At 36.3% G+C, this 17,161-nt stretch overlaps 1 protein-coding gene across 2 annotated transcripts in view; it reads right to left on the bottom strand.

The window, feature by feature from the left end:
• Positions 1–17,161, bottom strand: part of SLIT3 (slit guidance ligand 3) — a 534,750-nt gene that overhangs the window by 256,248 nt on the left and 261,341 nt on the right. For both annotated transcript variants that reach the window (XM_088133617.1, XM_088133616.1), the window contains one exon: positions 9,635–9,706. In XM_088133617.1, coding sequence (XP_087989743.1) covers positions 9,635–9,706 — 72 coding nt within the window. The remainder of the gene's footprint in view (positions 1–9,634; positions 9,707–17,161) is intronic.

Here is a 17,161-nt window from a genome sequence, read left to right on the forward strand (position 1 = left end):
ATTATATTCCTCTTAGTTGTTTCACTGTATGCAATGCTATTAGAAAATATTTTTACAATGAGAAAAAGTATAAAATTACAAAAATGATTCTATTTTCTATTTTGATAGTGGACAATACCTAAGAAAGAGTTTTCTTTTAAAATCAGGCAACAAAATGAGGCACGGATTAATTATGAACCAACAAACATCTATACCATTAGCTAAGATTTTGTTTAATTTCTATTTGACCCTGATAGGATGAGAATGCTGAGAGTAATGGGGGAAGTCCTAAGGGGAAGTTCATCATTCAAGGATGGCAAGTGGGGCTTTTAAGTGATCCCTTTTGACTAGCCAAGCCTCCTCTATTGAATATTCCAATGCAATCTTTTAAGTGGACTTTTATAGATTTCACTCACTCTTGAGTAGCATAATTTTAATTACAATATAGAGGCCAAAATGCAAAGGCCAGAATTCTCGCCACTACTAGTACCGGGTATTAAAATATAAATCTAAATGAAAAGCTGTACCACCTCTCAGTAATTTAGCCCATAAATTAAAATACATAATCCAGTTCAGTCCTCTCTGGGGTGGCCCAAGCTGTATTCCACGCAGTCGCTCTAATTAGGCCAACGGAAGTGCAACATTGTTTTTTTAATTAGAAAATCACTTGGGAAATTGTCTCTAACATAAAGTGTACAAATGCGCAGGGCTCAATCCATCAATGTCAATTATTTCCTCCCTTTGCATTTTTTGCTATCAGTGCTCAGCTGCAGACAGGCCACAGGCCACAAGTGCTGAAGCCAATCTGAACTAGACAATAGGTGAAGGAGACAGATAATAGGCTGAGTCTAAGTCAGTCTGTATCTTCATCAAGAAGCTGTAATACCTTGGTAATAAGCAATGCAGCAGAGCTGGACTTGAACCAAGTTCATTAATTGGAGAGCAAAACTTCCTTATTCAGCTGTGTAACAGCTGCAAGACCATTCTTGAACCCAAGGTATTCCATTACTGTACAGTCTTCTCTTTTCCTCCCAAGCACAGACTGACAATCTCCCTGAGATGGATCTGAGATGACATGGGCAGAGCAAGTAAACTTTGGCAGCAACAGAAATGGGGAAGTGACACAGAATGTTGTGTGCAGCAGAATGCCCCAGACAATGGCAGTGGAGCCTCTCCAAATGGCCTGACCTTAGTGACATAATTTTAACAGTATATTAAATTTAGCTACCAAACCTCCACAGAAGTTAGTGATAGTCAAAAGACCACCCACTGCACATAATAGTATTAACTGTCAATTATATAAAATCATAAATGTAAAAATCTTCACAAACCCTCAGAACTGAACCCAAAGGCTTCTATCATGGAAAACAGTCCCCACAGGTGGAATTATAACAATTCACTTAACTCCTAAAATAAGGCTTTATTATCCCTGTAACTCAGGTTATATAGAATACTTGGCTAGCCTTCTCTCTGGTCTTCAGAAGAGACGCATGGAAGTCATATTCAACTCCATACATGGAGGCATGACATAATGTAACACCTGTGCCTCTCTTTTCTGAGAGCTGAAGGGAAGGTGGACTGTAAATACCATTCAGATAGTGTTTACAAATGCTGTGGAAATCTAGCTGATCTCCTGAGGAAGAAGAGTAAGATTCTGCACAAGATCTCATTCCCATGAAAAGTCTGGAGATATTTTAATAAATCAACAACCATAGCACAGTTTCATTGCAGTGAGGTCTCACCTGGGTCCTCAATAATCCTTTCAGTTCCACCCTGACTCTGCCAAACCCCCCGGAATATGGCTGCCTATGGTGCTGATGGCAAAACTAGGATTGCCTAGCTAATTGAATAGTATCACGAGAGAAGAGAAGAGAAGAGAAGAGAAGAGAAGAGAAGAGAAGAGAAGAGAAGAGAAGAGAAGAGAAGAGAAGAGAAGAGAAGAGAAGAGAAGAGAAGAGAAGAGAAGACGCAACTGTGATCAAGGAGCAAAGAGAGGAGGCCACAGGTATTCTATGCATGTGTTTGTGTGCATCGTTCATGCATGTATGCCTGTGTTAGTGTATATATGAACACACAGAGGTACAGTATGCACACAGAGACATATGTATGCATATACAGAAAGCCACCTGTGCAGGAACACATATATTCTCAGCCCTTAGTCTCATCTCAGTTTCTACTGGGCTATTGGCTTCCTATGTCTGATACACCTCATGGACCAAGTGGTATGCTTTGCACTGAGTATCTGGATGTCTATCAGCACTTAGTGAACTATCATTCATTCCTACTTTTGCTACTGCAATAATTTACTTTGGCTTTATTTGCAATTTTTGTCAACAGATACTAGTTTCTTAAGAAGCCATCAAAGTGTCTCTTTTGTACAAGAGCCAGTTTGGTGAAGCTGCTAGCCTAGAAACCAGGAGACTATGAATTCTAGGCCTCCCTTAGGCATAAAGCTAGCTGGGTGACTTTGGGCCAGTCACTCTCTCTCAGCCTGACCCACCTCACAGGTTGTTGTTGTGGGGAAAATAGGAGGCAGAAGTATTAGGTATGTTTGTCACCTTGAGTTACATATAAAAATGATAGGATAAAATGATAATAAGAATAAGAACAGTACAAAAACAACAGAATAAGGTTGCCTTCATTGAAGCTTGTTACAAAGAAACAGCTAGCACAAGTATTAAATGATGCCAATACTGTAATATCAAATAAAAGCACCAGCTCACTGTAAGAAACAACCCAACTAATGTACAGCACGGCTGCAGTTATAACTGAATACCTTGGATGCAAAATCAACAAACAAGAAAAAAAGCCAAACAGTGAACCACCAAAATGGAAGATCAGGTTGGAAAATAAGATCAGCGTGCTAAGATCAGAGGCAAGCAAGCTAGAACAGATGAAAGGAAAGAAGCTGAAGAACAAAAAGACTAAAGAATACCTAATGAAGAAATATTACCTAGAAACAAGGAAGATCAAGGAAGTACTGGAAATAATAAAGCAGCAAATAACAGCCATAGCCAAGAAGATAGCAGATACAAAGCCTGAATTGCACACTACAGGCAGAATCTCCAATTTCTGCCTAATCAGAATGTTTCTCCCAATCCATCAATGGAGAGACTGCAATGAACCAGTCAACACCTGACAAAGAAGAAACAGTGCAGTCCTGGGTGCAGCTATGGGACAACCCAAAGAAATACAACCAGAATGTAGCTTGTATAAAGGAGGTAGATAAGAATAAAAAAGAAGCTGAAATGAAAGAACTTGTAATAACAGAAATGGTGGAGAAAAGGGCAAGGAAGATCAAGAATTGGTCAGCACCAGGTGAAGATGAACTGCATGGTTTTTGGTTGAAACATCTGACTGGTCTACACCCACTCATTGCCAAGCAGTTTAACAAGATACTGCAAGGAGATGAAATTGAAGATTGGTTAACATCTGGCAAAACCTACATGATAATGAAAGATCCAACAAAAGGGGGAGCACCAGGCAACTATAGGCCAATTATCTTACCAACAACTTTCAAATTGCTGACTGGTGTTATAGCTGATGCAGTCTAACGGCACCTAGTTGAAAACAAGTTCTTTCCATCTGAGCAGAAAGGAAACTGCCCAAACAGCAGAGAGACAAAAGATCAACTCCTAATTGACAAGATGATTTTGGAAAACTGGAAGAGAAGGAAGACCAACTTGAATGTAGCTTGGATTGATTACAAGAAGGCAATCGACGCCCTGCCACATGACTGGATAATCAAGTGCCTAGAAGTAACAGGAGTCAGTAGAAATATCAGAAGCTTTGCGCAAAGATCAATGGCACAATGGAAGAACACAGTTGCTGGTCAATGGTGATAGACTGGGAGAGGTTAACATCAAGAGAGGAATCTTTCGAGGAGACTCACCACTACAGTTTGTCATTGTACTGATTCCTCTGTTAACAATACTGAACAAGTCAGTCCATGGCTATCAAACATCAGAAACATCTGCCAGGCTATCCTACCTCCTTTGCACGGGCAACCTGAAGCTGTATGGAAAAATGCCATCTGAGATGGAATTGCTGCTTAACACTGTCCAAATATACAGCCAAGATATTGCATTGGAGTTTGGACTGGACAAATGTGCCACCCTTACCATCAACAGGGGAAAAATAGTGAAAACTGAAGGAATCAAGATGCCCTATAGAAATAACGTCAAGATTCTGGATGAAGAAGATCACTACAAATACCTGGGAATCCTTCATCCTGACAACATCAAGCATACTGGTCAAGAAGAAGGTTAGTAGTGAATACATTATGAGAGTGAAGAAGATCTTAAAGTCCAAACTTGTGGAGGAAATACCATCAAGGCAATTAAGACCTGGGCAATTCCAGTTACTAGATATACTGCTAGAATAGTGGACTGGACTCAAGCTGAACTAAAAGCCCTCGATAGGAAGACCAGAAAAATAATGACAATGAATCATGCTCTTCATCCACGCAGTGAGGTTGACAGACTCTACTTACCAAGGAGCATAGGTGGGTGTGGAATGTTGCAAATATACCAGACAGTTGAAGAAGAAAAAAGGGCATTGGAAGAATATCTGGACAGTGAAGAAGGTGCACTGAAGCTAGTACACCCTGAAGGCTTACTGAATATTGAAGAGACCAAACTGGCCTACAAGAAAGATCAAATGAAGAATAGAAAAAAGACATGACAAGATAAAGTATTACATGGCCAGTACACACACATACACATACACACACACACACACAAACTAGCAGGCAAAGCAGATAACAACGAGGTTAGGTCTTCCAGATTTAAAATTATACTTTGATGCCTGTTGTCTGGTATGGATAAAAGAATGGATGACTTTACAAAACAAGAGGTTATTGGAATTAGAAGGACATGAGTTAAGATTTGAATGGCGTGGATATTTACAGTATAACAAAGTAAAAGCTAATATTGATTTTAAGAATCACTTTATCGGACGTTCTGTACTAAGAATCTGGAATAGATATAAGGCAAGATTGTCTCCAAAAGTTCCTTTGTAGTTGTCACCCCAGGAAGCTTTTTATAGAAGAGAAATGACAGTTAAGCAACCATGGCTGATGTATACAACTTTGTTATTGTTTTCTGAAGGAGAACCTAAGTTGAAGAAGAGAAAAGAATTAGAATTGGAAGGTTTTGTTTGCCAATGGTTTACATATGCACAGTTGCTGGAAAGGTATAAACTAGACAAGAAAAGCTATGAATTTACCACTGACAACACTGAGTTTGAATATGTTTTGTGTACTAATGATGAACATCTTATTGCTAAAATGTATAATTTTTTGTTAAAGATGAATTTGGAAGATGAAAATGTTAAAGATTGTATGGTTAAATGGGGAAAAAACTTTGGATATAACATAATGTTAGACCAGTGGGAAAATATGTGAAATAAAGAGTTAAAGTTTACTCTTAATTATACATCGAAAGAAAATTTCTATAAAATGATGTACTGTTGATATTTGACACCAGATAAATTGTCAAAGATGTATAAAGGAACCTCAAATGTATGTTGGAAATGTAATCAATGTGAAGGTACATTCTATCACTTATGGTGGACTTGTAAAAAGGCTAAGAAATATTGGAATATGATATGTATTTTGATTCAAAGGATTTTGAAAATAGACTTGCAATTGAAACCACAGACTTTTCTTTTAGGTATGATGGATAAACAAATGGAAAGACAACACAGACATTTATTTCTTTATATGATAACTGCGGCAAGACTCCTATATGCATAAAAATGGAAGGACTTACAAATACGTACTGCTGAAGAATGGATATTGAAATTAATGGAATTGGCGAACATGGCAAAACTCACTGCTTTCCTCAAAGACAGGGCACTGTTTGTTTCTAATTGGAAACCACTCTTAGACTTTTTGCTTGATACTCAAAAAAATCCAACTTTGATTTTGGGATATGCTGATTGATGTTATAGAAATATCTTGTACAAATTATATGTATTATCCAAATAGATTGATTTTAGGAATCTTCTTGAATCCTAGACTAAAAACTATTTTTTACTATGTAAACTTTTAGATATTACAGTAAGAGGCGAATATATTCCTGTACCAAGGAAAGTCCGAAGCTCTCTTTCTTTCTTATGCCCCCTCCTTCCCTTCCCTTCCCTTCCCCCTTTTTTTCTTTTTCTCTTTTTCCATTCCTTTTTACTGATTTTTCTGTATTTTAACTTTTTTTGAAAAGATAATAAAATTTATAATTAAACAACAAGACCTGGCAATGGCTAAGAGCTGGAAAGTTGAAGAAAGAGACAGAGGGGCTAATTCTGACTGCACAAGACCAGGCCTTAAGAACAAATGCATATCAAGACAGAATTGAGAAGACAGAAACAGAGAGCAAATGCCGCCTCTGCAAAGAAGCTGAAGAAAGAGTGGACCACCTAGTTAGTTGCTGCAAGAAGATTGCACAGACTGACTACAAAAAACGGCATGACAAAATAGCAACAATGGTGCATTGGAATATCTGCAAGAAATACCATTTGCCTGCAAGCAAGAATTGGTGGGACCACAAAACAGACAAAGTAATAGAAAATGAAGAAGCTAAAGTGCTCTGGGACTTTAGAATTCAAACAGACAAGCACCTGCCACACAACACCCCAGACTTAACAATTGTTGATAAGAAAGACACTAAAGTCTGGATAGTGGATATTGCCAATGCCTGGAGAGAGCAGAATAGAAGAAAAAGAACTGGAGAAAATCACAAAATATAAAGACCTGCAAATAGAAGTAGAATGATTGTGGCAAAAGAAAGCCAAGATAGTACCAATAGTAATAGGTGCCTTGAGTGGAATCCCAAAACATCTGGAGCACCACTTGAACACCATTGGCATTGACAAAATTACCATCAGTCAATTGCAAAAGGCAGCTTTACTTGGAACAGCTTATATCCTGTGACGATACCTCTAACACCATCAAACAACATCTGCCTATCCCAGGTCCTTGGGGAGGACTCCATAGGTGGAAAATGCCAAATCCAATCTGAACATCTGGCTGACTGTGCGACTGATGATGATGATGATGATATATAAAATAGTGATCATAATATTTAATGCTTTTGTCACTATAATGATCTTTGAACATTAGTATGAGACTAGACAAGTCTACATAGAAGCAAAAATTTGATTAAAAGTGGAATTAAAGGGGAAAAAAGTGAAACTATTCTATCCAACTGAAGATTTTTCAATTAATTCAATAGAATTACCTTGAAGTAAATTTCATCTACCATTAAATTTGATGATGTTTCTGATTCAGGCTGTACTATTCCCCCCCCCCTCTGCCCCCGTGCATTCTTTTAAACCTTTCTGTCTTCTTATGAATATTGGCTGATTTTTTTCTTAGAATGATTCTTCTTTTTCCCGCTAATCAAATATAAGAAAAAGTAGTCTTAAAATAGTTATTTAAAAATTAACCAAAGGGGTTTGGGGAGCACTATTTAAAACTAGAGTAAAAGGGCTTGATGGAAAAACCATCCAGCTCCCTCTGTAAAATGGTACTTCGGTGAGCACAGAACATTTTTTCTTATGGAAAGAAGCCTTTTTCAATACCCAACCTTCCAAAAGTACTTCCGAGCAGGTATTTCTAAGTGAAAGAAATCGTTTGCTGATTGATTCTCTTTTCCCCAGGTGAATTTTTACTCCCTCACTTCTGAAATACAGCTGAAGCTAAGCAGTAGGGTTGTGCAGTGATCTGAATTTGAAAGGTCAGATGTGATTTTGAGTGTGAATGGGCACACATATTGCACCTGTCAGGAACACTAGAAACCAAATGTTTTTCCTGACCGCACATCAGCTGCAGAAGGCAGCCAAACCAGCCCAGGAAAAGATTAGTATAAGTATTCACTTCAGGTATACAATAAATGTAAGGAAGAATATTTATTCCCTTTCTTCAACCATCCCCTATATAAGAACCACATGCATCAATTATTGCAGAGTTACAATATAAAGATGCCTTCACCAAACACCTTTTTTAAAATTAATTCCTACACTTTGTTTCATCTTGTGAAGACTGATTCAAAGACCTTTGTTCTCTTCATAACCTAATTGTATATGTTAATTATATCTTACTGCTAATGTAAAGCTGGACATCTTATGAAACAAAATTAATTAATCCAAATCATTAGAAATTAGCATGACATTCATATACATAATGCTTGCTAGCCACATAAAAAAGAAATACTACTTCAGCAAATGACTAAAGAAAAATAATTAAATGCATAGCTCCCTTTAGATATGGTAGTTTTGCAATTAAGAGCATGAGGTTGAATTCTCCAGTTGAAACTTCAGTCCAACCAATCATGGACACTGTCAGGGAAGTTTTTATTGCTCAGTTTCATATCTACTGTACTTTTAAAATAAAGAAAAATAATATTGGTGTACTGTACAGAATTCTTGAAAAACTACTGATATAATGCATCTGAACAGTTTTACAGTCTTAGGGAAAAGAAATAAATACAAATTACTCTAATACTAATAGAGCAAAATACTAATTGAACAAGATAGGATTCAACCGTGATGAATGTATAAATCCATGAAACTTCCAGTTTCCATTATAGGAGACTTAGATTTCTTCATATATCATAGCATGTGATAATCCAGTACATCTTTCTGAAGCCACAAGAAGAGACTGTACAAGACCTAATTGTTGCTTGGATAGAAAATCCCTGAAGGTGTCCCCATTGTATTATATACAGTATTTATTATTGTTAATTACAAGTATTCCTGGTTTAATGACCATTCATTCCGTGACTGTTCAAAGTTACGACGGTGCTGAATAAGTGGTACTTATAACTGATCCTCAAAGTTCTGGCCATCCCAGTACCCCCATGGTCATGTGATTGTGATCTGAGAGCTTGGCAACTGGCTTGCACTTATGATGGTTTCAGTGTCCCATGATCATGGAAGTGCCATTTGCAACCTTCCTTGATGGCTTCCCACAAGCAAAGTCAATGGAAAAGCCAGTAAGGAAGATCACAAGTTGTTCTGGTAAGTTGCTTGCAACCTCCCCCACCTAGCAAGCAGCCACCCCAGGCCCAGCTGCACCCACACTGTGCCTTATGGGACAACCCCACCCAGCAGCACCCCCACTGCATTCACACTGCATCTCGCAGTACACCTGCACACCCTTCCCCTCCCAGCAGCAATCCCTTACCTGCCTGCTGGCCTGCCTGCAAGCTACCTGCGTCTTGCTTAACAACCCACGATCTGCACTTAATGATGGCAATGGGGAGAGCCAGGATTGCCACTGCTAAATGATGCAGTCACATGACATTGGGCTTTATGACCACATTGCCTAGCAATGGAAATTTCAGACCAGTTACCATTGTTAATTGAGGACTACCCATATAGTACAAAGCTAAGTTATCAATTTGTTCCAACTAATGTATTCCAAGTTCTCTTCAACAGTCACTGAAGATTGTAAAGGGGAAAAAAGTATCTTGAAAGACTGTACTTATATTTAATCAAGATGTGAATGGATGTCAAAGGTGACCAGCTATTTCTAAGCAAGAAAACTATTTCTGTACACCACAAAGTACTCGATGCATATCTAGTCCTGAAAAACATAAAATAGCATAATACAATGAATTTAGCTTCAGCTCAGATTCTATTTACAGACAATACTTACAAATTCTTTACATCAGTAATTCCTCGAAAAGCCTTCCTTGGGATGCCTTGAATCTGGTTTTCACTTAAGTCCCTAAAAATAAGCAAACAAATAAATAAATACTATGCACTCATTGAGAATGAATTAATTAAAAAAAAAATTGGCATAAAGATGGGCTCACAACTCCAAACTCCTTTGACATGGATAGGAAGAATAATGAAAATGTTAAAATACCCTTAAGAGGTGATGAACTGAAATTACAGCTATGTAGAATTTTACATTTCCATAAACCACAAAAAATGTGTTGGACTGTTAGTAGCTACAATAGCTTCCTGCTACTATGCATTTCAAATTAAATATTGCACCAAATTGCAGGTTTTAAGTATATGTTTTAAAATCTGTGTTTTTAAACAGTCCATTTCTTCATTAGTCTATGAAACTAGGCAATAACCACTGGAAACTGAAAATAAGAGAGGGAATGAGCAACTAAAATATTGTAGGAAAGATAGAATAAGAAATAATAGTATATAGATTGTAATGCAATCCTATACAGGTTAGTTCAAAACCACTTCAGGTAGTTGTATATACTACTTGCTATAAGTGCAGACTTATTTATTAAAGGAAGGAATTTCATAATAGTTCCCATATCCCATCCCATCTTTGTTGTATGTCAAAGAAATAACTAAGCATCATAATTTTTCAATTTCTCTTTTATTTTGCTTGGTTTATTTTGTTTTATATCTATATCAACTTGTGGCTGCAAGAAGAGATTTTCACAAAAGAATTATATTCATTTCATTCTAATTTACTTCCATTTCTGAAAGTAGTTTGTCTAATTTTTGTACTTGGTTTTCTCTACCATAGACATTTTATATAAGTTCTTTTCCATAGTATAACTTTTGTATGTTTTCCAAGAATCTACACATTTTTGTAGTTACGTTTCCAGAATTCTTTCATTTGTTGAACTCCATTAGAGAATGCAAATATAATGGAAAGTTGTATTCTGATTTGGCAATTGTGAACTTTCCAATCAGATTGTGAACCTGACAAAATAGTCCCCATTCTTGATGTAATTAATATTGACTAAAGCAGAATCAATATGTTCACAAATATTTCATGGCCATGAACAGAAGAATAATAAGAATTTCAGTAAGTCCTAAATAAGATGAGCAAATGATTAAGGAATTTTTTCACATATTCTTCCATTTAAAAAAGATAATATGCTTTATATTATTTTCTCTATCCTTTGTGGACTACTATAGTCACAAGCAATAGCTTAGAAAAGCACAAAATAATTATTCAAATATATCACAAAATGAGGAAAATTGCATCACTATTATTAACAAGCATTGGAAAAGCTCAATTTTATAAAATTGCTGGATATTGCATTAATGCTAAGGACAATAGATACTATCCAAACTTAATATGCTTTTTTAGAGATATATACAATGTTCAGACTTTTCAGATAAATAACATCCATTAGAATGCACTCTGTGGAATTTCTCCCCCCTTGAAAGTGAATTCTCTATTGTACTATGAACCTCAATCAAATTGATTTTATTGAATAATAAGCATTTTGGCTCTGAATGAGAGTACCACACAGAAAACCCACATTGACATCCTAGGTCAACTGGGTCACCAAGGGCTTTCTTCTGTTTTCCATCAGGCTGATGGTCCATTCAGCCCCCACCCCAAATGTCCTTGTCAAACTAATTCAATTTATACTAGTCATCTAGTCTACACCAATTCCTCTTGGTAGCTGTAATTGTTTTCTCAGACAGAGAGACAGGCACACAAATGGCACACATAACAATGGTATATTGTTTTCAAAATGATGGTTCCAAACATATGTAAGTACTTCAGGACTTCCCGTAGTAATGAAATACTCACTAGGAAGATATTCCAACTCTGTAATCATGTTCATCACTAGTGACACTGAAATATTAAATGCTTTATGATAGGCCTTTGATCTCAGTGATTCTGATCAGTATCATGATCTACTAAAAGTAATGCAAAGGAGCAAAAAGTTAAGTATTACAAAAATAATGTCTGGAACATTAAAAGCTAATACAATCAAAATGAGCAGCAAGAGGGAAACAACTGGGCTTGAAACAGGAAGACATACATTCAAAACAAATACAAATTAAAATTAAAAGCTATCATTTAAATAAATTCCTTATTGCTTCAAGTAGAGCAGAAAGGCATTTAAAGCAATGTTTGAGAGATTCTAGCATAATAAGATACTTTATAATTATTACTATTGCTGTGTCTCTTATGGCTGCCTTCTGTTTTCCTATTTGCAAGAAAAGAATCTTTTTCAATAATAAATAAATACATCTGCTTGTAAGTTGCATTTGTTTTATCTTCTCTTGAAATACTCTTCTCAGGCTAATACCAAAGCCACTCCAAATTTCCAATATTTATTTCATACATGTTTCTCATATTCTGATAACCTGACAGCTTTAACAATGGTATTGCAGCAGTATGTGTTTATATCTGGCAGGTCGTTCAGTACAAGCACACCATTACAAAGCATGTTGATTTTTTCATGATGTTTGCAATAAAATTATAAAACACATTATTGGAAAGTCTTATAAAATAAGGTAAGGTGTAATTTGTCCATATGAACATTTTATGATGTGCCTACATCAGTGTTATCAGCTTCTCAAAGACCATCAACTTTCTCCTAGGGATTTATTCAACTATTTGAGATTAAGAAGTTGTGATGAAAGCCACTTCATACTTAAATATTCATGAACATGCAGTATTTTACAAAAACTGTTTATCAAAACCAAAAGAGAGAGAGAGAGAGAGAGAGAGAGAGAGATCAATAAGGGGTACTAAAAAGGTGTGCTAAAGGTAATTTAACCTGTTTTATTTTAGGAAGCATCTATGCATAAAGTAGAAACAGACACTAGAGAGGAAACCATATTAGCTCTGTATTGGGCACAATTCTAAAACCAACAAAGGACTTCTTTAAAGACATTAACACTCTAACCTATTGCAAGCAGATTATCCCTTTAAAAAACACCATTTCTCAGTTCTCCCTCCTTGATCTTTTCACTACAACATCATAGAATGCTGTAAAACTTGCATAAAAGCCAGCCATGGATTGGGTCCAGGTACAGTGTTCTGTTCAGTGAAGAGTCTTTGAACTAGGAGGAAGATAACTTTCCTCTGAGCCCTTTTTGTATGGGGGGAATGGGTGGTGGTGAAAAGAAGTTCAGATAAAGATAGGACTGGCAAAACATCCTTTTTCCTGTTCATGGAAATCTCTCATGGAACCTTCAGTGAATGGGAAGATGTGGGATGCTGCTTTAATCCTGAACAAAAATTGTATTAAAGACACAGATTCCAGCCATTCTTACACTGACTGACTTAGTCATTATGGCTAAATTTTCAGACCTAGGACTTCTGAATATAACATTCTCAATCTTGTTGGAGTCAGATGTAGATCTACTAAATGTATAAACATCTTCTAAATATGATTAGATTTTAGATCAGATTTAGATTTTTTTTAGATTTTTTTAAAAATTCCACCTTTATTATTTTTATAAATAACTCAAGGCAGCAAGCATACATAATATGAGTTGGGCTGAGAAAGACTGACTGGCCCAGAGTCACCCAGCCACTTTTCATGCCTAAGGTGGGAATAGAACTCACAATCTCCTGCTTTCCAGCCTGGTGCCTTAACCACTTGACCAAAGATTATAGACTTAAAAAAAAAAAAAAAAACTTTTTTCCAAAATTAAAAAAAAAATCCTATTCTTCTATCAACATCCAGACCATAACTTAATGAAGATCAACTGGGTTAGTTCACAGTGATTAGTATGATGGTCCGGGAATTGTGGTTTTCTGCATTTTTGGGGAGTGGGGTGGAAGATACTGTAAATTGAATAGAATACTATGGTACTTTTTAAAAATTTAGGAAATATAGCTGCCTTCACAAAAAATCAGAAAGTGATCTATTCCATTCCTGAACTAAACAAATCTAAAACAAAACCCTAAATTTTCAATAGAAGCCCAATATTGCAACAGAATGTTAAAATCATAATATTAATGTTCTTGAATATTTATAAACTACTCCTATTGCAAAAGGTTTTCTTCCCCCTCCCCCCACATTTTCTGTGGACTGTATAATTTTTGGCTTCTCTGTAACTTTAGCATGAACAATAATTATATAACAAAATGCACAGATCATATTACTCAATATCTCTCTGTCTTCCCTCTGTAACTGTTCTGTATAATATGAGCCAATCTACTAATATGTCAATTGCATTAATATGAGTCCATTTCTGAGTCCATTTCATAAAGTACAATTGAGAACGGAAAGTTAAACTGTTCATACATGAGAAACATTACAATTTCTCCAAAGCACAGCACTAAGATTATGAAAGCATGAAATGGAATCTCCCCTTTCCTGCCTGCCTTCCTTGTTTATATTATAACAATTTAATAACTAGTTTTATTGTCAGAAAAGCAACGTTATTTCCTTCCACTCACCATGTAGTTATCTTAATCTACAGTATTTTCTTCCACTACTTGATCTCTATAAATAGTAGTACTTCTATCATTATAAGCATGCAATGCAACAGCTAGAACAGGTTGTGGAGATTATTTATGACAACTACTCTCTTAATGCCCTGCTTTCACCCTAAAGTACACTAATTAAAATTTAGCCATATCCTCTCTGTTAGAATCTTGATACACTCTCATTCATTATCAGCAAAATGGATACTATTTAACAACTTTCTTTTTTGTGAGACAGGGGATTAACACCTGGAAATGCAAAAGATATAGCCTATTCAAACAGTGGTGAAGAAACAATGATCTACTAAAAGAAAAAAAAATGAAATACCTTACTTGATAAGAAAAAGCAAGTCTTGATGGATATTTGGCCCTACTGCATACCACAAAGATTGTATAGTGTGATTAGATTCAGAATTTTCACTTACTGGTGGACCAAAAAAAAAAAAAAAAAGTGTGGGTGTGTTCTTGCTATTTAAAAGCATTAAAGTACCTCCTGACATTTCAAGGTTTATTCGTGCAGAAGACAAGGGCAAAACTCTGATTAATCAGCAAATGTCTTGGCTCAGCGCTCCGCAAGAATATTTATTTACATAACAGCACTTCCAAAAATTAACTAGACTCTCTTCTGAGTAGCCATCAAACATGTTATTGGATTGTAGATTGACAATGTCAGCTCACCCAATCAAATTAAGTATAAAAATGAAGCTGATGGTTTGTAAGGGGAAGTGGGGAAATCAGATTAATTTTGGGCTTATATAAAAGTATTCATAAAAGTTTACATGTTTCAGTTACTGTTTACTTACTACAAATCATATATGGGAGAAAAATAGCCCCTAGAGAATTAACTGTTCTCACTTCTAGAAAGATTAAATTGTACTTCTAGGATTAATCTGTCTTAAGCCTATTCTGCATGTCAAAGACTTACTTACAAAGAATTACCCTTCTCAGGTAACATATATTTAGTGAAATCATATGCATAAAATTCTTGCTAAATAAAGAGGAAATACATTCTGGAACTTTGGAATATTAATCATAGAAGGAAGAAGGTTTCCAGCAGCCCCTTAAAGTATGTGCTATACTTAATAAATCTCAACAGAGGGCAGTGAATGGCCATCCGTGTCTGGCTTGGAAAGCAGGGAAGGTCAGGAATGGAAGCCATCAGGAGATATTGTGGCTACAGGCTAGATTAGGAAGGCAATGGCAAGCCGCTTCAGTACTGCTGCCAAGAAAACCACATGCCTGAGGCCATGAAGGTATGCTGTCTGGGTGTCAGCAGGGAGGGAGTCAAAAAGGTCAAGAAGGGATCAACCATGTGATCTCAACCCATGTAAAAAAGGGCAGGGCTTCAATAGTATGGGTGCGGCTGCCAGCTCCACATTTTTGACCCTCCCATAGAGCCCCCTGCCTGCTGCATGTTGAATCAAGCTTGGGGACTATTTGTTTTCCCCCTACTCTAAGACAACTTTCAAATGGAGGTTTACATTACAGATATCTTTATATTCATTATCATGCCATTCTGAAAAACACTCAACCCTGACCAAAACAAATAAATGAACAGTAGGAAATTTGTCATAAACTGCTGCAATGAAAATAAATTATTATTCATTCTTATTCTTCTCAGATTACAATGTACTGACAAATTTCAGTGCAAAGCATGTGTGCTTATTAATCTTCTAAAAATTTTATCCTAGAACATTGATGTAATATCTATTAATATGTTTTTAAAAGGAAGACATTTTCTGACATCTAACCAAAGACCAAGCTCACTTAGTGATAGTATTCTATCAAAACATGGCTAAGGAAAACTTCATTATGATTTATCCTCATACAACAACATGAACAGACACAGGTGGGATGTACTGTGATGTATCATTTGTGTGTGATCCTTGTGTTACCATTGTGACATCATTGTGATGTCACAATGGTATTGCAACAGACACCTATGATATGCACTCCAGAGGGCTCAGCTGACTGCTGCCAGGAGGAGCAAGAGAAGGAGAAGGAGAAAGGAGAAATACCTGGAGATGGTCCCCAGGCACAGGGAAAGCTAATTATTCCTATAGCCTCTGACTCTAAATAGAATATTCTGGGTGAGGAGGCACTACCCTGAAAACTGAAGTGGGTTCTTTTTTGCACCCACATCTGCCATTATATGTCTGGAGGCTGGAGGTTTGGACAATACAAGGCATACTAGCTAAAACAATCTAGAGTTTCAGGTTGTGGTTAATCACAGTCTTGACCATGGTCCTATCACTGATCTAATCAACTAGGATTTGCAATCAGCAGAAGACCATAATGAGAAATCAAAGTTTGAAATGATTTGTAAACTATGTTCGAGCTATCATTTGCTGTGATGTCTAAATTAACAAACCATATATACGATTTGTACAACATATTTACATATGATTAGTTTAGCCAAGGTACACTCAAATTTCTGAGCTCACACAACACAATGAACCACAAACTAATTGAATCACATTATATGTAATTGGCAAATTTGTGGTTCAATGTGTTGTACAAACCCAGTCAATAGTTCTTTTTAGGATCAGTATCATGATCTGCAGTTGTACACAGTGACTTGAGCTCATGCACTGCACTAAAAAATAATGTGGTTTGCTTGTTTTTGGCCTAGCATTATGTATAAATGCAGCCACTGTGGTATATACATTTGTGATTTATTTCTTGTTTATTCAATAAACCACAGATTAATAAACCACAGCTTAATGTGATATATGATCCAGGCCAAGAATTCTTCTCTAGGTTATTTTTTCTTTGTTAAACTTCTCTGTCAACCAGAATCCACTTTTCAACAGATGAAAGACAATTATTCCTTGCCCTGAATTTTGGGATGATAAAGAACTATGATTTCATGATGATTCCTAGCTTTTAGGAATAAAGTTGCTGAAACAGGAACCATCAGATCCTAGGCTCAAGAGACCCTTTCTATCACCACATCCCAGTAGGCTCCCTTGACCTTGAAAATAATGGCAAATTATCTGTGACTTGGAAGAATGGGAA

Source organism: Python bivittatus, unplaced genomic scaffold (assembly GCF_059951505.1).
Source record: "Python bivittatus isolate LINGU-HERP-01145 unplaced genomic scaffold, Pbiv_v1 ctg000080_np1212, whole genome shotgun sequence".
NCBI classification, from domain to species: Eukaryota; Metazoa; Chordata; class Lepidosauria; order Squamata; family Pythonidae; genus Python; species Python bivittatus.